This window comes from Petromyzon marinus, chromosome 16 (assembly GCF_048934315.1).
Source record: "Petromyzon marinus isolate PM22_M1 ecotype Great Lakes invasive population chromosome 16, UKy_Petmar_22M1.pri1.0, whole genome shotgun sequence".
Lineage (NCBI taxonomy): Eukaryota > Metazoa > Chordata > Hyperoartia > Petromyzontiformes > Petromyzontidae > Petromyzon > Petromyzon marinus.
This window is the reverse complement of record NC_133682.1, coordinates 2,153,384-2,178,555: the sequence shown is the minus strand read 5'-3', so window position 1 is coordinate 2,178,555 and position 25,172 is coordinate 2,153,384. Positions and strand designations below refer to the sequence as shown.

At 47.5% G+C, this 25,172-nt stretch overlaps 1 protein-coding gene across 10 annotated transcripts in view; it reads left to right on the top strand.

The window, feature by feature from the left end:
• The window catches only part of ARFIP1 (ARF interacting protein 1), a 46,869-nt gene extending 25,867 nt beyond the window's left edge, over window positions 1–21,002 (top strand). For 6 of the 10 annotated variants that reach the window (XM_032955565.2, XM_076067404.1, XM_032955570.2 and 3 more), the window contains 6 exons: window positions 5,447–5,566; window positions 8,443–8,561; window positions 13,473–13,694; window positions 14,389–14,546; window positions 14,942–15,116; window positions 15,641–21,002. In XM_032955565.2, coding sequence (XP_032811456.2) covers window positions 5,447–5,566; window positions 8,443–8,561; window positions 13,473–13,694; window positions 14,389–14,546; window positions 14,942–15,116; window positions 15,641–15,796 — 950 coding nt within the window. In that variant the 3' untranslated portion in view covers window positions 15,797–21,002. The remainder of the gene's footprint in view (window positions 1–5,446; window positions 5,567–8,442; window positions 8,562–13,472; window positions 13,695–14,388; window positions 14,547–14,941; window positions 15,117–15,640) is intronic. The other 4 variants (XM_076067405.1, XM_032955571.2, XM_032955569.2 and 1 more) reach the window with 2 other exon arrangements.
• The last annotated feature ends 4,170 nt before the right edge of the window (window positions 21,003–25,172 follow it).

The following is a 25,172-nucleotide window of genomic DNA, read 5'->3' as shown; positions in this document are numbered from 1 at the left end:
GTGTGTCTGTAGAACTTATAATTTACCTTTGTGTGTCCTTCACTGCATGATTTCACCCATCGTCAAACTCTGCCAAGTGGTCAAAGGTGGGGCCCCTCCCCCCTTTATTTAAATCTATTACTGATTAAAATACTTAAATGACTTTACAGCGAGGAATATTTTTTTTCCCAGTGAAGCATGCGACTTTCTATGTTTATGAAAAGAGCAAGTAAGTTTAATTACGTTTATAACATTCCCTCTGAGCAGCTTAAAAAACAAACCTAAAAGTTCCGCGCTCATTGCACGTACAGTTTCTAGGAAATAAATTCCACAGCATTGTGGTGTCTGTTTGCATTCCCATGTGGCAAGAAAGCATTCCTCCTGACAGGCAGGCCTCCCAGTTGTTCTCGCACATGAATGGTGCTGTTGGCTGAAGGAGGAGGCTGCCGATTTTGAAATCTCACGGCAGCTGTGAACCTCTTTATTGCAGAGCCACTGAGTCAGCGCTGCAGCGCAGGTGCTAAACCGAAGGCGTGTTGTGTCACTGCATCCTAATGCTTCGTATTTATGCCGCGCTGGCCCTGTGATGTTTTCTTACTTTAACCCGCTCGTGCACGTGCTTCCAACAGCGGCCGCGTGCTAATGTGCGTTTGCACAGCGCATACAGGTAATTCATGTTGGGTGTGTAATTCGGCAAAGAGCTAGAAGCCAAAGTCAAAATACAAAACAGTTCTCTCCTCACATTGGTGTGCTGTCACGCATACTCGTATATTAGTGTCGGTTTAACGTTAAGAGTACATTAAATATCCCACCCCCCATCACGGGTGCCTATTGTCACTGTTAAGTCACCCGACAGACTATAAGAGTCTTATTGTAGTACGACCAATCTTATCTTCCATACCCGTCTTCCGCGTGGGCTTTTCAGCAGAGTTGCTAATCCTCTTCGGATGAAGGGAGAACTGTGGGGGAGCTTGCAGGGAGGCAGACCGGATTAGGAATCCTATTCTCTGTCGCTGGTAAATTGAAGTTGCAGAAGGCAGTGGGATGTGAGGGCAGGCCACCCACTGGAACACAGGACGTTTTGTTTCCCTTTGAAAGGTTTATTACTCTTCTTGGGGAGCTTCCGTTTAAGTTGGCGTCAAAAGCGCGAGCACTTAGAGGTCACACTTAACTTTCCAGGATCGTAATTAAAACATAAACGTGGGGCTGGAAATCAAGTTGAACAATAACTTATTCAAGTGTTTATTTCGGTGTTTATTTTGTTTTTAAGAAAGGGACAAAATGAGGGCGGTGGAATACCCATATGTGTGGTGGTGCAGCCAGAATGTGGGTGAAGAGTTGGTGAGGGCCTCTGTAAATAGTCCTTGAAACAAAAGGCGCCTCCGTGCCCAACAGTAGGGCCCGTCTTGCGGGAAGGTCAGTATGGGTCAGCACAGCAGCGCCATTCGCCAAACAAAACTCACAAAAGCACTCCTTGTCATGTTTCTGGCTGTCAATAAGCAGCATAAACGGGCAGTTGTGTTTGCGGGGAGGCGCGCTTTCTACGCTATGATTGCACTCCGCCGCCACCGTATGGGCTCACGTCAGTCTCCCAGAGCAAGCTGTATCCCAAGGCTTGTTTCCACAGCTTGGTTTTAAAAATGTTAACACGCGCGCGGACAGCCAACATTTACGCTGGCATAAAAAAAGAAAGAAAATAACTCGCAATTGAAACAGTTGAGTTTTAGAAGTGTAAATTTAGCTGTGTTTGGCAAACCCTATGTATTGTTTCAGGAATCCTATAATCATAGCTCTGCACACGCAGCAGGATTGCGTGCTTAACGCGATCCCAAATGGAGCAGGGCGACAGGAGGAGGAGGGGGAGGTGGGCGGGGTTGGTGTGGGGGGGTTGCCGGGAGAGAACTGGGAAAAGGAGGTTACCGTTTATGATGCCACACCAGTCGCAGGCAGTAATAATGTTGGCTTTAATGAGGCGGTCCCCAAAATGTGAGAATACAAACTGCGAGCACTCGTCACGGCCCGCCTCGAGACCACGCTGCACAATGGGCCGCTTATGCTCTCAAAGAGGCCCCCGGCGCTCCTCCGCCGGGGATGGCGTCACCGCCGCGTCGTGTTAAATCTGGTCACGGCCGCGGTTCGGTTCCGCGGTTATAATGGCAAGAGTATTTAAGTCCACGCCGAATCGCGCCGTGGAAGTCTCGACCAGTGCGGGCATGTCGGCAGGCTGCCAGGGGAAGCTCACCAGAACGTGTGATTTGGGAGTTTATAAAAAGAAAGGGTTCTGACTTGATATGGGAGTCAATCTGCGTTATTGCCTTCTTTGATAAAAACAAAAACCCAACGTGCAAAAAAAATTAAACTGCTGTGGCTGTAAATGAATTCTGTTTCAGTTTGTCAATGCACATCTTCTCTGGGTTTCCACAAATTGCCAAATCAGTGAAAATTCTCTGCTTACATTATGTCGTTACGGCTGCCAACACCTGACTCATCCTTTGATGCAACCACTGCACAGTGGTTGTTGTGTTCTTGTTTACTTGTGGTTGGCAGTAAATAATTGGGGAATGAGCCGGAGCTGAGCCATGCCCCATTATTGCACCACTGACAGCTCGCGTGTTGGACATATTCAACACTTTGTTTAAAAGTAAATATATTTAACATGAGCGAATTATGTTAAATAATATACCAACATCTCCATTTGGGATTGCAAGTGCATTTGGGAAGTCTTGGGCAAACCATTGTAATACAGAATGTATTTGTGATACTGCATTGACAATGATATATTAGCACAAATAACATCTCCACGCAGTCGTCAATAATACAGCCCTAAAATGTGAGTTTATTTTATTACTGGGTCTAACATCATAACCAATTTCTCATATCAGAACTTCGTTGGAAGGCCTTATTCCCATCCTTTATACGCCCATTCTTAGCCCATTTTATACGTTCGACTATCTGTCATTTTAACAATTGGTTCGTTAAAAGTGACATCTGTGCAGACTGTCAAATGTGACGCGGCAGCAAAAGGAAAAAAAAAACACAAAAAAACCTCGTCGACGCCTACTTGACCATCGTTTATATATTCAGCCCCGGGATGCGTGACCGCGTGCTTGACGTGAAGTTGTCTTCGTTCGATGCGCGGGGAAGTTACCGGTTGTGCCTGTGGGCGGCGAGCAGGCCGTACATTTGAGCCACGCGCTCAATCGATCCCAGGATCCGGGCGCTAGGCTCCGCAGCGCCATTGGCTTTGAGGCCATTGCGGGGTGGGGGGGGGGCGATTGGAGGCCTTCCCACGCCTCACTCGCACGTCAGGCTCTGCTCTATTTGTATGCCAAACCTGCCGCTGTTGCCGTGCGACGGGTTTCCCCGCGCAGTGTGTGTTTGCCGAGCTGCCGCCGCGCATCAAAACAGTTTTGAAGGCGCACACTGCCGTGTTGTCATTGCCCAAGGAAGCACAACACCGCAGATCCTTATCGCATACCGGAGGACTTGTGTGCATTACAAAAAGAAAAACTATTTTACGAGTTCAATTTTAATAGCAGTGCGCATGAAATTCAATGTCACCTGTTCATCCAAGTTTGGCTTAATTCATAAATATTGTTCGTACTACCAATGTTCGTGTTCTTAGGAGCTAAAGAAGAACGTTTTTAACCGGTCCGTATCACCTACTTTGTATATGGATTAAAAACATGGGACGCTGACAAAGAAACTGGAACAAAAGCTGAAAAAGGCACAAAAAAGCGTCAATAGGTGCTTGCTGAGAATTGCACAGAGGAGACAGAGGACATGTGGATCAGCAAACAAATTCCAATAGAGGTATCGTATTGCTTGTGATAAAAGTTAACCGGCTTCAGCGGGACAAGTCTCGGCTATAAGAATTGATGGCCAGTGGAAGATACCGATGAAGGCATCCAAAGGAGTGAACTTGTCTGAGAAAACGACCGCTGCGATGATGGAGCGATGGGATTGGCTCATGCAAGAGCGAGATGGATTGCGTTATTTACAAGGCCGTGAAGAATTGTGACGACGTGGGGAGCCCTTTATCCAGCAGAGGATAGACAATTGGCAGATTTTTCTTTGGCAGATTCACAAGCACGTTCTTCGCCGGCTGTGCATCATTGTGAATGCACCAATTAATGTTGGTGAATGCGAGTTTTAATTGGCTTACATCTGCCAAGAAAACTGCGGTGGCTCCCAACAACCGCTTCGGAACACAATAACCGGTCGCTGATGCTGCTGCTCCACAAATGGGACATTGACGGTGACCCACAGTGTGACTGCGGCCACTCGAACCAAAAGATGGACCACATAGCGAACAACTGCATCTTACGTCCGCTCTCCGGCGGATTGGACAGTATGAGTCGCGCTACCCCCGAAGCTATCACATGGCTCGCAAACTTAAACCTAAACGTATGATTTACATCTGCTTGCCTTTATGCGAGAAGATGAACGCGAGTAATTATGAAATGTACATTTTGGTCCCCAGTTGGCCAATATCGAGCAGCCACTTTGAGAATTGGTATTGTCGAAGCCGATTGTGTTGTTGTTGCAGATTTTGTGTTGTTGTTGCAGATTTTGTGTTGTTGTTGCAGATTTTGTGACGTAAAAACGCAACGGTGTAACAAAAACACATTGTCAACCGAATATGTACAAATCTCATTTACAAGAAGGGCAAATATGGCAAATACCTTAAACTAACGCCTGCAGTCTGGAGCACAGATTGTGTTGCTGGAAGCAAGACATTCCAATTGTGTTTTATGGGTTTAATGGTTTTAAGGGTTACCTTGTTCATTTTATCCGCTGTGATTAAATCTGCGCCACACCATCCGGCGTAATTGTTTGTGTGTACGAGTGCCTCTTGAGGCAGAACGTCAACGCAAACATGAACTTTGGGGAAGTTTCAACGTTATTTTTTTCGCTCCTCGCTTTCTGTGAGTTCATTTACGGTGCTTAGACGTCAGTACCATCGATGTGAACAGGAAATGTGTGGAGTGTGTGTCACAAACCTGTTCTTTTTGGGCAGGGAATTTCATGTGAGTCATATTTAAGTAATCTACAAAAAAATTGCTTAATTTTTCTGGTGTTTAAATTCTGCTAAGAAACCCACAGTTACCCCCACGCACAGGTGTGATGGAACACATCATCCTTACAGGATGGGTTATAATTACGCAGTGTACCCATCTATGCCCATCTGGAGCATTCAGGTATTTTGGTGCACTATACCAAATGGGTACGTAATTATAGCCCGTTTTGTAAATCCACATTTGTCAGTTTTTTTACGTTGCATCACTATTTTTCATTTAATACGTTGAGCATTTTAAAAGCTTGGTCCTTTTTATGCGCATCGCAATTTTTGTGTAATATTTTTATTTTACTTTGCGATTGGCTATGCATTGCAGTTTGGATTTTGTCTTTTTTGCTTTCTTTGTTTTTGTTACGTATAATTTATTTTTTATGTCATCGCATACAGGCACCGCACTCAACACTCCTGCGGTTAAAGGAGCAACCGTGGTTATCCCCAGCCAATCGGCAGCAAGTAGGCTGGCCAATCAAACGGCTGAAGGCAGCTTGCCACAGCCCTCGGGTAAAGGTACCGTTGGAGCCACCACTGGCACATGGGTCCCTTATAAACAGCCCAGGGAAGAGTTTGTATGGAAATCTTCGGAGGCTAAATTTCATTGCTCCATTTGTTTCTTATTTCATACAGTCAAACTGCACTCAGCGTTTTCGTTCAGGTTAACAAATTTGATTGAAGCATTAAAACTACGACTTTACGTTGTTTACCGGAATATAAAATACATTTTGATGCACATGTTGTGAAATGAGATTGAGGCTCCTGTATATTTCCATCAGTAGTGGTAACCACCTATCTGGGGGTGTGATTCCTCATGAAACTTTTCCTGAAATTGCTCAAGAAAATCTCTCCCGCGGCAGCCACAGCCGCCCGACTGGGTGTGTCGTCTTGGCTCTCGAGACGCCAGAGCTGTGATGATCTGTAGAGTCTTGTGCAAGCACATGCAGAAACCACCATCCTTTGTTATTTAATGATTTTTAAACACCCGTTTATGGGTCGCAGTTCCGTCTCATTATGCGACAGATTCAAATGTGACACCCAATAATGACGGTTTCGGGTTGCGACATTAACCACTAGCTTTTAAAGTCTTTAATGAAAGATAATCTCTCTGTGCTGAATTTGGCATTGAAGAAATTTGCCAGAATGATCAATGTGGAATGATTAAAGTTTCATTTGATGAGTGAAATTGTTGCAAACATTTTGTAGTTCTATTGTATAAAAGCAGGTATACAAATTTCCAAAATACCATTCCAATCCACGTCCTAATATGTTAGAACATTCCATTATTTTGCTTTGTCTTTTTTCCATCACCTTTCATTATCATAAGCTAATAGCTATTCCTGTCTGCGCAGAATTTTCAAAAGGAATATGAATGTATTTGTGAGACATCGCAGCCCTGGTTTGAATTGTGGAACGAGGCCAAATTCCATCCCTACTAACCAAGCCCTTGTGAATCGGTTTGTTGAAGACATTGAGTTGGCAAGCGGTTTATTTACAGGCAAGCTGTGTCATGCTTTACCTATGAAACAGAATCCACAGTGTTTATGCTGCTTAAGAAAGCGGCTGCCTTTTTTTAAGTCCTTGAGGCTCGCTCAGTCCCAAGGACAAAGTAAAATAAGTTACTTTCGCATCACAGCTTAAGAGTGTAACGCTAACACCAATTTAAGCTGTATTCATATCGCAGCATGATAAGTTGGCGAGAAGTAGTGCTTCCTTATAACTCTGAGCTTGCCAACTGAATGATCTCACAGAGGTTGGGTTGCTTTGCAGATCGCTGTGAGCTGACGAGGGGCGAACCATGCGCGCGGCTCTATGTGGGGCATGTTCGCGGGTGTAATAACCACTCCTTGTATCCTGTGCTAGCCTCTGCCTCGCAGCTGATTACACGACTCTCTCTCTCCCTGAAGCTTAGAGACTGTTTAAAGTGCAGACACAGACGTCATCTGTGTGAAGAGAAAAAAAACCTTAATTGGTCACTTTTCTACTTAGTGAATGCTACTAAAAAAATGGCCGTGATTCATGATCAACTCTGTAGCTCTCCCCGATGCGTCTGTGGGTTGTATCGCCTGTTCGGCGTGATTTCCGACAATTCGCTCCACATTATGGGAGCTTCTTCTGGTAACAAAATAATAGTCCCACGAATCTGCAGAGTTCTGCTTAATATGGCATCCTGTTAAATATGAATATATCTCTCCTAGTTTCCTGTCTTGTGATGGGTTGTTTTACGCTGTGTCTGCACTTTTTAGCACAAAGCAATTTATTTCCTCGCAAAGAAAACCTTTTTACACTTTCGTTGCTGATGTCATCTCCGCTTGATGCGATTGCTGTGATGCATTTAATCCGCAGCTTCACCGCTTCTCCCGTGGAGTGCGCTTGCACACCGAAATCCTGCTTCGCCTTTTTTCCCCTCCTTGACTAACATCAACCAATGGTGACAGTGAAGTCATTTGCTTAAATTCACTGAAACATTTTCTTCGTTGAGATTCCGCACCAGACGCCGTCGACTCATTGCTTGAGTAATTACTTACGTGGGAAATACAATCTTCATAATGGACGTGAAAAATAACAGTCAATGATATTGATCCTATGATGTGAAATTGTGTGTGCCTTTCAGTGTCCCTCTTAATTTAACTTCAGGCATGGTAAATGGAAAGCCAAAGAAGCAACAACTTCGTTTGATAAAAAATAAACACAGCAACAAACAAAAATACCAATAATATGTGGTACATTTTGGTTGATGTGCCAACTTCACCCAATCCATGCGGAAAGACCAAGTGAATGTGTAAAGTCGCATTCTCGTGTGCACGATGTAGCGGCCAATTTGGTAGAGAGGGGTGTTAAAGTGTCAAGAGATGTTGTGCTTCATTGGATTTCTGAAGCCGGTTGCATAAAGCCGCTTATGTGACTTTCTCCAAACAGCCAATATAAATTGGCATAGAGCAAGGAAAAATGTTCACTTAAGGTGTTTTGTGCTGCTGGCCACTGACACACTAATTGTTTGTCGGCAAGTGCGGTAGACATATCCAGAATGGGGAGTGGAGGGGCCCTTGCCCTGGTGGTGTAAGGTGGTTGCAAGGTTGAGCGAATGTGTGGTTATGTAACCGGTTGTGCAGTTCTGTAACTGTGGATGTATCGCTGTGTGAGTGTGTGGTTGTGCGAATGTGTGGTTGTACGGACCACATAGCTGTGTGGTTGTGCAGATGCAGGACACGAGGGTGCATGGTATTGTGGTTCTGTGGATGGATGATTGTGCGTATGTGATGTGGTTCTGTGGATGCATGATTGTGCATATGCCCGATCGTGTGTTTGTGCGAGTGCATGGTTGCGCAGTGCGCTTTCTTGTTTTGCGCGGTCGCGCAATGGCTCCGCGTGACCGTGCTTCCTGTCGGCAGGCGCCCCGGGCCTCCGCACTTCCCCGAGCAGTAGCTCCATGTCCATGGAGGAGCCGGCCAAGGGCGTGGCCTTGGAGAAGCTGGACATTGTGCGCAAGTGGAGCGTCAACACGTACAAGGTGAGGGCACGGGGGTGACGCCTCTACGGCCGTGCCTAGCGACCGACGCGCGCACACACACGAGGCTCACCGACGTCCCTCAGACCAACACACGCGACTCCGCCTTGCGACTGTGCTCAAGGGCACTGGTAGCTGTGGAGGGGTGCTTTTATTCCAAATATTGTCTTTTGAGTTTATTGTTCCTGTAGCCAAAGCCAGTGTTTTATCATTGGCCTTGTAAATATTGCATCTGTGTGACCTTCCATTGTTACGCATATGTATTTACCTGTGTGTATGTACGTGTAATTGTCTGTATGTGTGTTGCCACCCAAACGAGTGCAACGAGTGTTTAACGTCAAACGAGCCAAATTGAAGTTGTCCCTTTGAATACGAAGAAGATTGTCATTGACGGACGTTGATGGATCCTGCAGCTTGTTGACAGCGAGAACATCCCATCGGAGAACATTCGGACAAGACGAGATTGCCCCGACTGCGCACCTTCCTCCGCTCTGTCTCCCCTATTCGGCCTCCCCCCCCCTACCTCCAGACCACACTCAACTGTGGTCTAACGCTGGCGGCGGCAGCGGTGGGGCTTTTAACCCTTGCACCTGCTGTCCCCCTTGGCCCCCAAATCTAGGGGTCAGCAGGGGGGCTGGGGTGGGGGTTATTTGCAAGGCTTGCACATGTTCTCCCCACAGCAAAGTGCCGTGCACCGCTCGTCTTCCCTAAATCAAACATCGAGTCGTGGCTTCCACGAGCCACCTTACGTGCGCACACTAAGAAATGTGTGCGTTCGAGGCATGGCCAAAAAACGTCTCGCAATGGGATAAGTGTGCACGGGGGAACCCGTACGAGTATATTTTGCAATTTAGTTTTGCTCTTTAATATTCTATGATTAGCACACGCACTGATTAGGCTTAAAAATTATTATACTGGTCTTACGAATAAATACATATTTTTGAACGCCTGCCAGACAAGTTACATTTTCACATTACAAGCAAAATGGTGCAGACAGTGTTTAAATGTGGAACATCGTGGAAGCAGTTGAGACCTGGACTAGCAAACAAAAAACGGTGTGCGTTGCACATTCACGCAACGTGGCGGAGTGTCTGTGATTTACTCAAAAATAAAACCACGGTATTTGTGAGAACCTCTGAAGTGCGCCGTTTGGAAAGTCTAGGCAAATGTGTCCTGTGGGCAAAGGGTAAAAAGCTTGAAATACAACGGACAGCATATTTTTTCCAAAATTTGGATGTGCTGTCTCAAAGTGGTTTGTCAAAAGAAAAGATTGGGGAGGAAAAAAAGTGATTGCTGGAAAGTTTTTTTTGACACTGAGAGGTGTCACCCAGAAGGCCATTTTGCCTGACAAGGGGGCGCAGTCATGACTGGTTCGGCAAGTTCTCGGCTGATACTTGGTTACAGTATTACAATGAAGTATTTATTTGCTCACACTTTAGTGGTGCAGTGGATTTGGGTAGGTTTGGGTTCATGTATGATTTAAGAGTCTAAATGTCATGAGCGTAAGTGCTTGACCTACTGGATGCATTAAAGTGCCCCCAGTTGATATTAAATATGAGTGTAGCGTTTTAACCAGTAAACAGTGGCTATACTACACGTGCAATCTCAACTTCCTTTCATGTTCAAGACACCTCATGAGTGCAAATGCAGAGAGTCCTATAGCAAAACTTCCCTTGGAGTATTTCTGTGTCTTGTAGTCAGCCCCTTCAAGCGGCCTCAGTGATAAAGGCTTTTGCCAGCTTAAGCAGTTGCCAAGGCTGCAGAGGCATGCTGATGCCTGGCTTGTTTGCAGCCCTTCGGCATCGAGACCTTTTCATTTTTTTTGTGCTCTTGGCTTTTCTGGAGAACGATTCACCCTGGTAATGGGGAACAGAACGAGGAGCGGGATGCGGAATGGCCGAGTGGCTCACGGGAGGCAACGAGCAGAAATTCCTGGCATGGTAATGTCGGCCCGCGAGCCATTGTGCGGAGCTCTGCTGACTCCTCACAAGGAGTCACGTTCCCACGGCGGTGGCAGAAGCAGAAGCATCTGGTTTATGATGCAATTACGGGAGCCTAACCCATAAATCTGGTTTGCACTCGGAACACGGTTGCATCTTGGGCCAACCTTTTTTAGTGAAGCGGCACCTTTCCACAGCTGTGCTTGACGATGAATATTTAACGGAGCTCGAAAGGATCGTGTTAACTATATTTAAATAGGTAAAGGGTTCGTCTGCCAAGAGGGGTGATAGTTTACTTTCCACGGTGCATGCCGACTGTTGGAGGGTTCCTGTGGGATGTGTTCTTCAGTGGAAAGCGTGTGGGCCTCCCACCGCGGGAGTGCCTGATAACAATCTACAGGTGTTGGCAGGTGTTGTTTGCTGCTCGCACCTGATTGAGAGGGACATAGCCCTGCGCTGCGGGCGTGGCACAAATCCAAAACCAATCTCGCGTAATTTCCACCCAAACAAGTAAACACATGAGCCTGCGGGGAACCATCTGGCCATTAAGTCCTTCCTGCGAATCCAGGTTTTTAATTTTTTGCACTTTAAGTTTCCAAAGTACAAAACACAAATCGGAAGAGGAGTCTGGTAAGGAGTTCGGCTCTCACCGAGGCTATTCACAGCAACATTTGACGAAGTCTGGCAATCGGAAAACAAATTGGAGACATCGCATTGACTCTTAAGGAAAGTGGGGCTTAAACATGACTCTCACAAGAGGGGTAATAGCTAATGGACAAGTATAGTGATGGAATGGCAGCCAAAGAAGATATCTCACCCGAGAGGATAAGCCACTGTGGAGATGGAGCGATGCATTAGCTGATGTGCAGGAATAGGTTTTGGCATCGCGGGATCACGAGTGATGGCGGTGTTGTTGCGGGAGACGTTCATCTAACCGTGGATAGATCATGGAAATTTACTGTTTAAAACAACTTTTGTTGGTCTCTTCTTCAATAGACAGTGCAAAGGTATTTTAGTATAAAAAGCAAACACTCCATTCAGTGCACAGTGGCTGCTTCAGTAGAACGTGCACCGATCCGTGGCCTCGGTATCATAAAAGCAGATGAGAACGTGTGCCCTGTTTGCACAGGGCTGGTGCGGGTTGAAAAAGATGTCCTCCGGAAGCGGAGGATTTTGGGGGGGAATGCGTTGTTATTGTTGGGGCTCTCGCTGAAGAATAGGGACAGGGCATTTGGAATTACACTGAGATTTTGTACTTAGCCTGAAGTGCACGCCAAGTCGGTCATTTTAAAGAGATGCTTTCGGGAGGCAGAGCCCGGTTCCCTGGTTTAGAGCAGATAGGTTTGTTTATTCCCATGGATTGTGGAGAACTTAATCCCCATTCTGTTGGGTTGCTTGGGAATCTGAGGCCTCAAGAACTGGAATTTCGCACACTATTAAGTGTGATTTTTAGAACACTGGCTAGTTGCCTGTTATCCCTTCTAATTATTTCAAATTACCTAAACTTGTATTTGCCATTATACAAGGGTAGTATTAGGGCAGTTACAGAAAACAGGTTTTGAAAAATTGCTCACATTGAATAGATAAACAGCATTTAGATGTCCTACCAAATGTTTTCGGACATTTTAGAAGTTGACATTTGCGTTAGCTATTTAAAAATAACTTTTGAAGTGTGATGTCTTACTGTTTAGTAACCGAAGACATTGTGCCCAAAGGTGTGTATTAAGTATAGTCTTTATAGAAAGCCGGAGGCTGTTTCCTGATTTATTGGAGCGGATGTATAACTTTTTTGAAGGCATCTTTGTTTTTCAAACATCTTAAATGCACCTTTGCCGGTACACTAAGTTTCGACTGCCCAGTACGTGGTGGCCCCAAAAGTCAGTTTACCGAGATGAGTTGGAACTTGCTGTCGGTAAATACTATCTCTGCAAACTAACTTTTGGGCCACCCAGTTTAAGTAACAATTTAGCACAATTAAATTAACATTGCAGACTTTAATGTATGTTGAAAAACGTTAAAATAGTGAAGAAACTTCTTTCTGCGATGAATTGTTGGTTTGCCTGCTATTCGAAGTTATTTTATTTCAGAATAGGCTTACGTTACTCTCGGCACACAAAATTACAATTTGTACTTATATAGCCCATGCTCATTCATGGCATGGGGGTGGCCCTCATCCAGAAGTGAATTGACGAGAGGGCCGCACCTATACTTATCTGGCATCTTAAGTACAGGCGGCATCGCGAGACGCTGCACAAACGGCGGGCCACGTGCGTCACAGCGACGGCAGTTTGTGGCCTGCGCCATAGTGGCTGGATTGGCTGGCCTTATTTCATTCAGCCTCTGACAGAGAGTGGCTTGGAGTTAAACAGTTGAATGTTTCTATTCTAAAGCGACATTTACAGGTAGAGCCTAGGGGAGAAACACGGTGTTCATCTGACTTGCTCCGAGTGCTGGGCTCCCAAAGATGGCCTTCGGCTCTTTATTGTGCTTGCGTATACTACGCGCATTCACATGCAGGCACGACATTTACACGCAAACCAACTAACTTTACATTCAACCGGATATTTCCGCTTGCTGGTGTTATTATAAATTGTCATTTAATTTCCGTGCACCGTTTAGGTCATAATTGCGGGTCTAGGCTAAAGAGAGTTTGCATTTTATGCACACGTGTTCCAATGATGGGTTTATCTTACCATCTTTTTCGAAAAGGGCAGGTGCCCTCAATCTGGGATGGTTTTAAGTGTTACCTCGTTCGCATCGGCACGGCTCCACGTGGGCGTAGCCCCCCGAACGCGTGCGTGCGTACGTGCGTGCGTACGTGCGTGCGTGCCTTACATGCCGCCGCTTGCGCGCTTGGTCCCGGGTGCCCACGCGTGCGAGTCCACGTGCTACGCACCTGCTCGTGTAAACCGCGCGCTCGGTCCCCCCCCCCACCACGCGTCCCCACCCCCCCCCCACGTGTTCGCACGAGCAGTGCACCAAGCAAGTGCTGTCGGAGCGATTTGGGCGCGGCTCGCGCACCGTCGACCTGCAGCTGGAGGCTCAGATCGAGGTGCTGCGGGACACCAAGCGCAAGTACGAGAGCGTCCTGCGGCTGGCGCGTGAGCTCACGCGCCACTTCTACCAAGTGGTGCAGACGCAGCGCTCGCTCGGCGACGCTTTCGCCGACCTCGGCCAGAAGTCGCCGGAGCTGCAGGCGAGTGCCGAGAGGTGGACGCGCGAGCTGCCGCGCGAGCTGCCGCGCTTGCGCTGCGTCACGCCCGCCTCGGGCAGGGCTGGGGAACCTACGGCCCTGCAGAACAGATGTGACCCACCGAACAGATATGGCTCGTGGAACAGATACTGCCTCCCCGAAAGATATGGCCATGCGACTTAGTTTCACATGGCCTTCAGCCAAATGAGACCTTACCGCTTTGAAATGGGCAGCACATTGTCTTTTTCTGTCACTGCAGGCATCTTAGCCTCACTAAATGGGGGTACTATTTTTGACATGGCATCACTGAATCTTATTTTAGTTTCATAATTTGAGCATGCGCGTTCACCTTAGTCACTGTGAAGGCGCCTTTATACGCGGTCGACACACGTAATCTTTCGCGTTATTGGATAACGCGGTTAGGAATAGGTTCCCTCCTGCTGCAGCAGAACCTCAATGGGCGTGGGAACAGAAATGTTTTCATGACTTTCGGATGCAAGATTGTCCATTAGTGCCGCAACTTATACATTCTCTGTTACTGGTTATTGTGACTGCGCGCTTCGCTTGCAAGAGGTCATATTTTTCTCTCGCGTCACTGCTTTTAATCACACGGCATTGCAAAACACTTTGTTTTGAGCTAATCGCAGTGACTTAATGGGATAACAAATTGATTACGTGTGTATGCGTCTCCGTGCAGGAGGAGTTTGGGTACAACGCGGAAACGCAGCGGCTGCTGTGTAAAAACGGCGAGACACTTCTGGGAGCCGTAAACTTCTTTGTGTCGAGTGTGAACACTCTGGTCAACAAGACGATGGAGGACACCCTGTTGACTATTAAGATGTACGAGAACGCCAGGTGAGGATGCAACGTCGACAAGGCCAGCGATAAATGACCCGAAGCCTAACGCCGTCTCTTCATCTATGATTGTTGGGCAAGGTTTTTTGCTGGAGGTATATATGATATTTAAACCCTTGCTTTGACAATAAAAACCCATTTTTGTTCGAAGGTGAGCGTATTTGTCGAGATATTTTTAAGATGAACAAAACTCGTGCCGTTTGATTTAATGGCCACCCATTCATTTATTATTCAAAGTTTTGGAACGATAGAAAAGTTATGCAGCAATCCTTGCTAAAAGGACACTCATTTCCAATGGTTATTTTCGCGTGTGCTAATTAATACGCATCAGTAGTATGCATGATGTACGTGCGTGTGGGACCGTGTGCTCGTGTGCGTGTGTGCGCTCGCGACAGAGTGGAGTACGACGCTTACCGGACGGACCTGGAGGAGCTGAGCTTGGGCCCCCGCGACTCGGCCGTCGTCGTCAAGATCGACGCGGCGCAGCAGCATTTCTCGGCGCACAAGGAGAAGTATGAGCGCCTGCGCGGCGACGTCGCCATCAAGCTCAAGTTCCTCGAGGAGAACAAGGTCTCTCGTCGTCCTCCACCGCGGGCGCTCGTTCGCCGACGCATTGTTGTTCACCCGCGTTGTTCACTCGTTGTACGAGCGACCCCGACGCGTGCGTTCGGCAGGCCCCCCCCCCCTCCCCCCCCCATCGGCTCGTGGCAGGGAAAGCCTTCGAGAGATAGGGAATTTGATATCGGCGATGCTCTTCTAATATATTTTTCATGTCTCCCAACAGTGTTGCTTTTTTTTTAAAGCAGCATAGTTCGACGTGAAAAGTATGTGAGCGTTTATTGTCGTCGGTGTAAGATTTCCCTACGGCTATTAATATCTTCTTTGCGAGACCCAGACACTTGCTTTTTACAATGCGGCTCAAATAGCTGCAGTGCCATTTCCATCTCTGTTTAGGGGGAGGCCTGTTGGTGTGAGAGGCTCCTCGCGGTTGTTGTTTCAGCCCTGCGGATCCCCTTGCTGCCCACCATCCCCCCCCCCCCAAACCCCCCATGGTGCTGTGCCCTCAAGGCTTGTGTGTCTGTCTCGGCTGACAGGTCAAAGTGATGCACAAGCAGCTCCTGCTGTTCCACAACGCCATCTCGGCGTACTTTGCGGGGAACCAGCAGCAGCTGGAGCAGACGCTGAAACAGTTCAACATTCAGCTGAAGACCCCTGGCTCGGACAAGCCGTCTTGGCTGGAGGAGCAGTGAACGCGAGACTCCGCGGTCCTGCGACGCACTCACAAAGACGAAGACACACACGCTCTCTCCTAGACACACGACAATCACGCACATAAACATGCCCCCACGCTAACGTTTTTCGTGCACAGGTACATAGATTGAAACGTCCACATCTGCGCTTAACAGCTCCAACCCCCGCCGGGTCAGACATTGCCTTTCTGATGGGAAAGGCATTGAGCGCGAAGTCACATGCACCTCTGTGCACGCGCTTGGAGTTTCACGCGTGCCTACACCTCCGTGCACGCACACATGGCCATGCAAATCGCAGACAGAACCCGCGTAAGCATTTTTCTGACCCGTGTACGAGTGTTAAGGATAGAGTCACAAATGGTAAATGCATATGAACACGTAAAACACACACAAGGGAAAATGCAATGTCTCTGTACTTGGCTAGATGGCAATAATAAAGGAATCTTTACGTCCGTTTAAAGCAGCCGGTGTTGCTTCACGACTGTTAGGGTCTACAGAGTCGACACGAAAAAGAGGGAATCTGCGTTTCCGTGTTCTTGCAGGCCACAATCGTCTCTGGTAGCCGTGGCACGAACGTGGAGACGGTGACCCCCTGTAGCACTGCAGTGTAAACAATTTCCGAAGCCCACTCGGTACGACCCAGACAGTTTTATTTTCACTTTCATATTGACCATGGCGCCGATGCATACCAAATTTGTACTTAAAATTAGTTACGGGCGATGGTTTTGACACTCCGTCTCTGATTGTTTTCTGGTTTGTGCAGTAAAAGTGCATCTATGATGGTAATTATTTTACTCTGGATAAAAAAACAGAACATAGAAAAGTATATTTATTGAATGACTGATGGGCCGAGTACCATGAAGTTGATGACTTGCCCCGTTGACCGTGGAGTTGGCTGTTGTCACAAGGTGGGGACAGCCCTGGCCTGCTCGTAGTCACAACGAGCCTGCCGCTCACACTGGTCGGTGCGAAAAGGTTGCGTGCAGCCACTCGTGACACAAATGATCACATTTAATCTTAGCATTTTTGCAGATACATTTAATTCAAATTCATATTCCGACTGATGCGCCTTTTGTGAAAGGTGTTCGACTTCAGAAGGCATTCCTGATTGTGTGTGCTTTAGCTTTTGTGGTTATCTTGGCGCTATATAAACAACTCTGTGTGTTTATTTGCAAAGACGATTGTACGTGTTAAGAACTCAACCATGTAAATGAATGAAATTGGTCCATATTCCATGAGTCAAAAAACTTGATCAAATAAGGAAAAAACTATGCTTGTGGCAATAATTGCTTTGGCTAAGTGGAGTAATTTTGGTGTAAATTGGGAGTGGTAACCAGGTGGTGGGTTTGGTGATACATGTAATATTGGGTTTTGGGTGTTAACTGCTCTGGGCATGAGTGTGATGTGTGTTGTACATTCGAAATGCGTGGGCATCTGTTGGCCTCTTGTGTTCCACTGCTGGTCAATGAAAAGGAAGTCCATTCCAAGTCCAGTGCTTTTTGTTCATAGGGGATTACCACTGGTTTTGATTCCGGCAGTCCATTTCACCTTTGTAGCTACGTATAGTATGCAGTAATGATTTTTTTGTTTGTTTAAGATTTGCAACTAAAGTTTAAAGGAATATGCAACCTCAAAATATATTTCTTGTAGTACTTAGCCTGTGTGTCCCAAGCTGGGCAACATAAGTTTGAAACTTTGTCAATGGTTAGAGACCCCAAAGTTATAGTTGGGTGCATCATTATGGCACTTCAGTGACATCACTGTGACATCACACTCATACGTTTTAGTACCACATCAGTGGAGTGACGTCACTTTATTACGATGGTGGCACATTTATCTATAATTGGAACTCTTTGTTTTCTCAAGGTTTCAAACTTTGTGTCGGGCAGATGCATCTTAGGCGTGTACCTAAGACAATAGGTATGTGTTTTGGGTTGCATATTCGATGAACATGAATGCCCCTTGTATGCATTTCTCAACATGGAAACGGTTTAAGTCATGCTGTGCTGTAAGAACTGGAATCGGTTCTTGCTCTACATTGTGTTTTTTCAGGCACTTTGTTCTCAATATTGTAGGGCCGAGCGAGATCACCGATCGCTCTCTGCTCTGCCACATATCAGCCATTGTCCAGACCGGTATTCTTCACTAATTTTCGGAGGGGGGGCCACTTTCGCCGATAAGACAACATGAGTGTGAGGGCCGCCTCGCCGCCTGCAAAGGGGTGTTTTCACATTTGTGTTTTGTTGGGGGCCGCACCTAAGGCCACCTTGCAATGAAGAACACTGGTCCAGACCCAATGTTAGGCAGGAGCAGCAGTTGCCAGTCGCCCTGCGGTGTATGTATGTCGAAGTTCTTTCGCACTGTACGTAGCCAACCGTGCTATTCGGAGGTGCTTCATGCGGAGCATTGCATATTATATTACATATTGCGTCTCGGTGTGTTACGCCTTAGGACAGTGATGTGCAAGGCCACGTGATTGCGGTGATTTGTGTTTTGGTCACTGGCTAACATTGAGGCTTACCGACTCATCCCTGAAAATTTGGCCATAAATGATGTTTCAACGCCGTGGGCAAAAAACGTGGGGCTAAGTGCTACTATCCATCGCTTGTTTTTTTAATTGTACACTAGAAATGGTACATTTTAAATAGGCTCATTCCACAAACATTTTGGCCCACATTTTGCACGTGTTGATTACTGCCAGAATTATATTTTTTTTCATTCCCGTGTGTATTCAAGGTGGATGTTTTTTTAGCTTGAGTATACTATGAGAGCACGTGCTGGGAAAAAGCAAACATCTTAAGTTCTTGAATTCTCAGAAAGGAACGGGATTGCATTGCTCTGTTGTTCAGTTACTCACAGTTGCATTCATTTCCAGCAAACCACCCAAGGAGAAACGTCAACTCCAGACTTTGATTTCGAGTGACCTCTTTTTCTGCCAAGCTTATGCTTGTCGGGCTTTGAGCAGACTGCTTTCCCCAAATGCTTTATTGACAATATAACTGTATTTGGCATTAGTCTGTGTTGGGTACCTTGGTTCATTAACCACACGGGGCCTGTCCTCTTGCTGCCCATGCGTTGAGCATGGAGTAGTTGTCTTTTTTGTGATGAGTGAACAGGGACCTACTGCACCCGTGGGTTTGATTCACTTGCTGTGTTGGTCATGGGCTGGGACTGTTCAGTGAAAATCTACACAACTGCTAAACGGCACTAAATGCGTCTCCCTCCCACTTTCATAGAGGTCTAAATAAACTCTATCTTTCCATTGAAATAAAGCGACCTCTAGCATTGCATTTTTTATTGCACTAAACACGGATCCTATCTGTGACTTGCAGAGTAGTGTTTTGAATATAAAATGTAATATTGTGGATGCTGTGGGGATCTAATAGATGCATGTGCAGTGTGTGACCATGGACATGTCGATGGGACTATATCTCAAGGGTTCTGTAGAATTTCACCGGCTCGAGGTTCCCATAACAAACAAAACATTTGAAAACCACCTTTACCGCAGAGCATTTAATTGACAAGCGTGGAAGAGTTGACCAAATGCCCTCGAGCGGGCGTGGTTTAGAGCTCGCAATTGGAGGCCCTTCTGCCAGCAGTGGCGTGGTCAAGAAATTGTGGGGCCTGCACCTTTACCTATTTGTATTCACAATGCATTCTGTACGGCTCAATGCGGCTGCTGGTGCTGCTGCCAGCCATAGTTTAAATAAAACAAACAAAAACAACCTCTTGCCGGTTTCTCTAGGTGCTGTAATTCACCCAGAAGTTCGCAAACGTAGCAGTTGTCAAGTCCGAACATTTAGTGTGTCCCCTCCCGCACTTGCACGGACGCACCTTCCTTGCGTGCGCCGTGGTGGTGACTTCTCGACCAGCGCGTCTGTGACAATGACGGTCGCCCCCTCATTATGTATAGTGTGCAATGCGGTCGCTACGCGTGCTCTGTAAATGCGCTCGGTTGAGCCTTCAATTCGATTTTATCCTCTGTTCATTTTCCTGGGTTTAATTATTTTTTATATATATATTATAGACAGGTATATATATAAATATCTATATAAAGCTGTAATGTGTATTGTGATAAGAGCAGGGCTTAATTTTTTCATGGAATATTTTCCGGGGTCCGGAAATATTTTCTGGAGCTCAGCCCTGGACAGCTCCGGTTAAAATTAAGCCCTGATATGGAGGACTCTGGACATTGGTGATGTCGGAACCCCCCCCCCCCCCACACCACGTGTGTGTATGTGCGGTGGTGTGAGTCGAACGCTGATGTCTCATCATTAACCTTAACCCTCATAAGATTTCCCGGTACCGACATCCATATACGCACACGAACTATAACACACCGTTTTTTCTGTTTGTGGGGGTTTTTTTTCCTGTCCGAATTAACGATACGGTATATTAAGAAACGGAAGGATACCGCGATAGATCCAAATGTAGGCACATCGATGTAAGTAACATGCTGTACACATACGTCCGAGCAGCTGGGACCCCATTCAACAATGGGACGTCTGCATGGCTTAGAATAAGTATGGATAATCTGGAGTGGGGGAATGAATCAAATGCGTTTCTGTAACATTGCGCCGGGCATCGTGGAGTCGCGTACACCTTCGCTATCCGAGCGGCTGATTGTAACATCTTCGAATCGCATTTGGTGTCTCAATAGATGCCGTGGTCGAGACAGTTCGTCTGGCGTTTGATTTCCCGGTTGAGAACGAAGAGCGTTTAATGAAATTGATAATTGTTAATATAATGATGATTATCATGATGATAATTCCGTTATTCGCGTTTTTGGAGTACGGTGTGTATGGGGATTTTTTTTTGTTAGAATATAGAGAAATGTTACACTGATCCGTCTGTATTGTAAGAATAATGAGAAGAAAGATTAAAATAAAACCTCTATAGGTTTTCTTGGTGTCTGCTGCTTTGCAGCTTACAAGTCGGCGACTCGACAGATCTGTTATTTACGGAGCGGATGAGAGAGGGCATGTGTGTGTGTGGTCCGAACGGACACCGTGAGTACGCTTCATTGATGAGCGCCTCCATGTGTAAATACTACACGTGCCCGCGGATGGGTGTGTGGGAAATGGGGTGGGGGGCGGTTTACGTGGTGCTTGTGATTGGAGGAGTGCGGCTGCTTTCCGTAATTTCTTGTAACGATTCTTAAAACGTGTGTGAATAAAAACAAGTCAAAATCGTTTCGCTCCCGCAAGTCACAGATTCGCGTCCGTGCTTTAAGCCCCTGCTGCTTTCTGGATTCGCCACCCTTCCCAATTTTTGCCAAAACAGAATATTTATTTTTAAAACGCACCTGCTGAGCACGAGACCAAGGGTCTCAAACAGCAAGGAGCCTAATAGGAGTTCGTACGTTTATTGAATTGAGCGTCGCTGTTCTAAGGGCTTGGATGGGGGCGCGGGGTGGGGGGAGACGATGGCGAGAGGGAATTCCAAAGTCGAGCGGTGCGAGGAATGAAGCAGAAACGAGTGTGTTTGACCTGCACTGTGGTGAGTGAGTGGGTGATTCGGTTGTCGTGACCCGCAAGTTTGGTGGCTGGAGACTGAACGAGACGCAACAGTAAGGCCGGTAGACTGCCCTCAACGTGGGTGGAGGATTGAATGGGTGAAGTTCATTGAAACAAAAGCCCCACGGTAGAAGCGACACGAGGGTGATAGGGAGGCGACTGAATTGCCCCTTTTTGCCGCAGCGCCTGTGAATGCCGTCTAAAAAGAGCTGCAGGCCCAGTGATTCTGGTTAGTTCCCTTTTGGCATCGTGACATCTGTCACAACGCGCCCGGCGCATGCACTTATATACTGTACTGTGCATACACGTCTGTTTGCAGGCAGGCGCATACATATATATTTAAAAAACCTACAGTATAGCAAGTAATGGGCGGTATATTTCATTTTTTTAGGGCCGAGTTGCTGAACCTGTAGCTAGATATGCAGCAGCACACAGCGGCCCCGGAGGGGGAAATCCACGTGAGAGTATAATTGGAGACTTCCAACCGACACAGATGATCATAATCACGAGTTGCCACCGCGGGGGGAGAAGGGGGCCTCTAATCGCGCGGTGCCGAATCGTCCTCACGCCCCCCACGGGAACGCGGCCGACCCCTGCCAAAGTCCTCTCTGCGTTACGAGCCGAGCTCCTTAATTCGACACTTTTTGTTTGTTTTCAAACAAACAGGCCTCGCGGGCCTTTGTACGTGACCGTCCGTAACCTCCCGGCAGCCGGCGAGCCAGCAAAACTTAGCTCAAAATATATACTGTAGAGTATACTGTATTGATTGTATGGATTGTGACATCGCAGCTTCGTGAGAGACGGCGGTCGCTTGGGAATGCCTTCAGCAGTGGATTGACCCATGACTGATGATCACACTGCATGGGCATGGATGATCAATAATAGTAATGCATCAACATTGAAATGCGTGCATGGAGAGATGCACGCTTGATCTCACGTGCATACTTAAGCCCCTGCGTCAGTCCACTGCTGAATAAGTGCCGCTCCACGTAGTGTGGTTCGTGAGGGTTGTTTCACCATACTTCACCACTCTGGTGAAGCCCCCCTAGAGGAGGGGATAGGGGGTGGGGGCACCTATATCGGTTCAGGCATCAATTACCGGTCACCCATGTGCGCCGGGGCGAGGAAATCGAACATCTGGTCGCCGGGTTCGCAGCTCCGCGCGCTATTCACTGCGCCACCGCTCCGCACGGTGAGCTGTGAACTCAAAAGTCATCTGTCTATCTTATCGGGGTGATGCAAGCGGAGAGGGAGGCAGCCCGGACTCTGGCGATCAGGACACACCTTGGGGGATTGTCTCCGGCTTTAGTGGACAATCTGCCGGTAATGATTTGTAAGTTCAAAATTGATGTGCGGTTTCTCGCGTTTTGTTTAATGGACACGGAGCCGCCGTTGGAGGTGGTTGCGCATGGAACTACCTAATCCCCCGGTGCCAGATCGGGTGCCTGGGGTCATTACACGTCTGGGACACACGGCCCCTTCTGCTGCTGCTACCCTGGTGATGAAATACCAAGGAAGAATACACACGCACACGCGTGAATACAGTTTCGTTATCCAACACGCGTTTGTCTGTGAAGGTATTTAAGTATCGAGACGAAGCCGGCGAGTAGTTGGCAGGGCAAAACGCGTTTACCTCTGCAAATAGTCATGTTTTAGCTCTTGGTTATCGTCTCCAAGTCATGGGCAACCCCATCTTACCCAAACAAAACTTTATTCTGGCAAATATTAGTCGCAACATTCTACGTGTTAAATTGGCAACCCTTTGGTCAATGTTGCCGGTTTTATGTCGAGACTGAGTCCCTAAAAGCAACGTCACTCTCAACTAAGGTCTCGTTCCGGTTGGTCAATTTGTACAAGAATGATCGTGACCCCACGTTACAAACAGACTCACAGAGATAACGATCCTTAACATACTGTTGGGGGCAAGTGCTGTTAGCGAGCACATCTGAAGGCCTGCACGGGACACGAGGGGAAGGGTCACCAACACCACGCCAGGCCGCCTTTGTCTCCCCAGTGCTCATTTTCACCCCTCACCCGCAGCAGGTCCTCATTTAAGGCAGAGTCGACCTAGGGGGGAGGGGGCCCAGAACAGTTCCAGATACCACTCACCACTTGGTGTCAGCCGTGGCGAGGAATCTAACTCAGGTGGCCGAGTTCGCAGAGCAATGTGCCACCGCTCCCCCCACCCCCACACACACATAGATAACAGGGCAGTATGCTGTATGTACAGACACCGTGTCCCCACGTGGCCAATCTGCCGCAAGACAATATCGCACACAATTACTGAAAGAATGGCGTGAATTAATGAGAATGTACGTGGCTTTACATTGTTCCCTATTTTATTTGTACAAGACTTTCACGGACAGGTTCCATACCATTGGCAGCATCAACTGGATTCTCAAGTGTAGCGAGTTGATGGCTTCATTCCCTATCGTTAGGCCCAGCTGCCAGGCCGTATTCGACAAACTGGGCCCCATTTAATACCTTGCATCAAGTCCTGGCAGTAATGAGATTCGGTTTGGATATTGTGAGGAGGCCGGGACTAAGTTGAGTGGCGTGGCTTGAGATGGATGGGTGGGGGGGATGCATGGGACTGCGAGCTGGAGAGAGATACATTTGGTGAGAGAGATATAGATGGGAGTGCTGGTGGTGAGAGAGGATGTATGGAAAGTGCAGGTGATGAGAGGGGTCATGTGTTGTAGGCTATTCCGCCGCTTGCCATACAGTCTCACATAACGCATTCTGGGATTGTGGATGCGAGGGTTGGCGACCCTATTTCCTCATCACTGGATGGAGTCAGACAGACAGACAATCCACCGCCCTGTTGCCCTCGTTTTTTTTCTGGAGGAGGACCGTAAATATTAGTCTGCCATTAACGGATTAAGCATGTTGGACCGCCTTACAGCCCGTAGGTGTCTGTGAAAAGCCACGCAAATCCAGAGCCAGCGAGCATTCCGTTTAATTTCCATTCCTGAGAAAACATTTTAAAGATTCCCATGACGAGGTCCAGACTTTTCCGCGAAGAAATGAATCACGGACTTCATCACGAGTGGCCGAGAGAGCGCGGCGAGGCTTTTGCGAGGCTTTGAGTCCCGTCTGAACCATATTGTCGCCTTTTTCCAGTTCTTTTCCTCCTGTAAATATATATATTTTTAAGGAAACATTTGGGTGTGTGTCCGAAATGGTCGAGTCTCGACAAGCCTGGCCGCTCACCGAGCCGCGTCGCCGGACACTTCACCGCGACCACTGATGCCCGACTGGGTCGTCTGCTGCTGCGCGTACGAGGCGCTGCAGAGTGAGTGTGTGGGGAGCGGTAGTGTAGCGGTTAGCGCTATGAACCCAGTCACCCGAGTTCGATTCCCTCGCACGACCACCAACACCAGTGAGGATTATCTGAACCGGTCCTGGACCTCCCGCTAGGTTGACTCAGCCTCGAACGAGTGCCTGGTGCGCTGTGTAAACGTCGCCAATAGGGAGACAAAGGCGGTCAGACTTGGTGCTGGCCACCTCCCCCGTGTAGCGTTCGTAGGTGCTCGCTAACAGCACTTGCCCCGACAGTCTGTTAAGGCTATACGGGGGGTCTTTGTCTTTGTTTTCTGACCAGATTTGTAAAACTATTGACACCGGGCACAAGTTTGGGGTGCGTCTTACTTTCCAGAGCGTCTTATAGTCCGAAGGCCACGGTCGCTATCTGCTCAACAGCCTGCAACCTGCCCCCATCACCACCCAATGTCAACGTGCACACACAGCTCTTTTGCCAATCCACTGCTGGATGAAGAGCTCCCCACGTCATACGGATGGTGGGATTTTTTTCGTATTATACTTCACCACGCTGGTGATCGCGGGGTTGTGAAGACCCA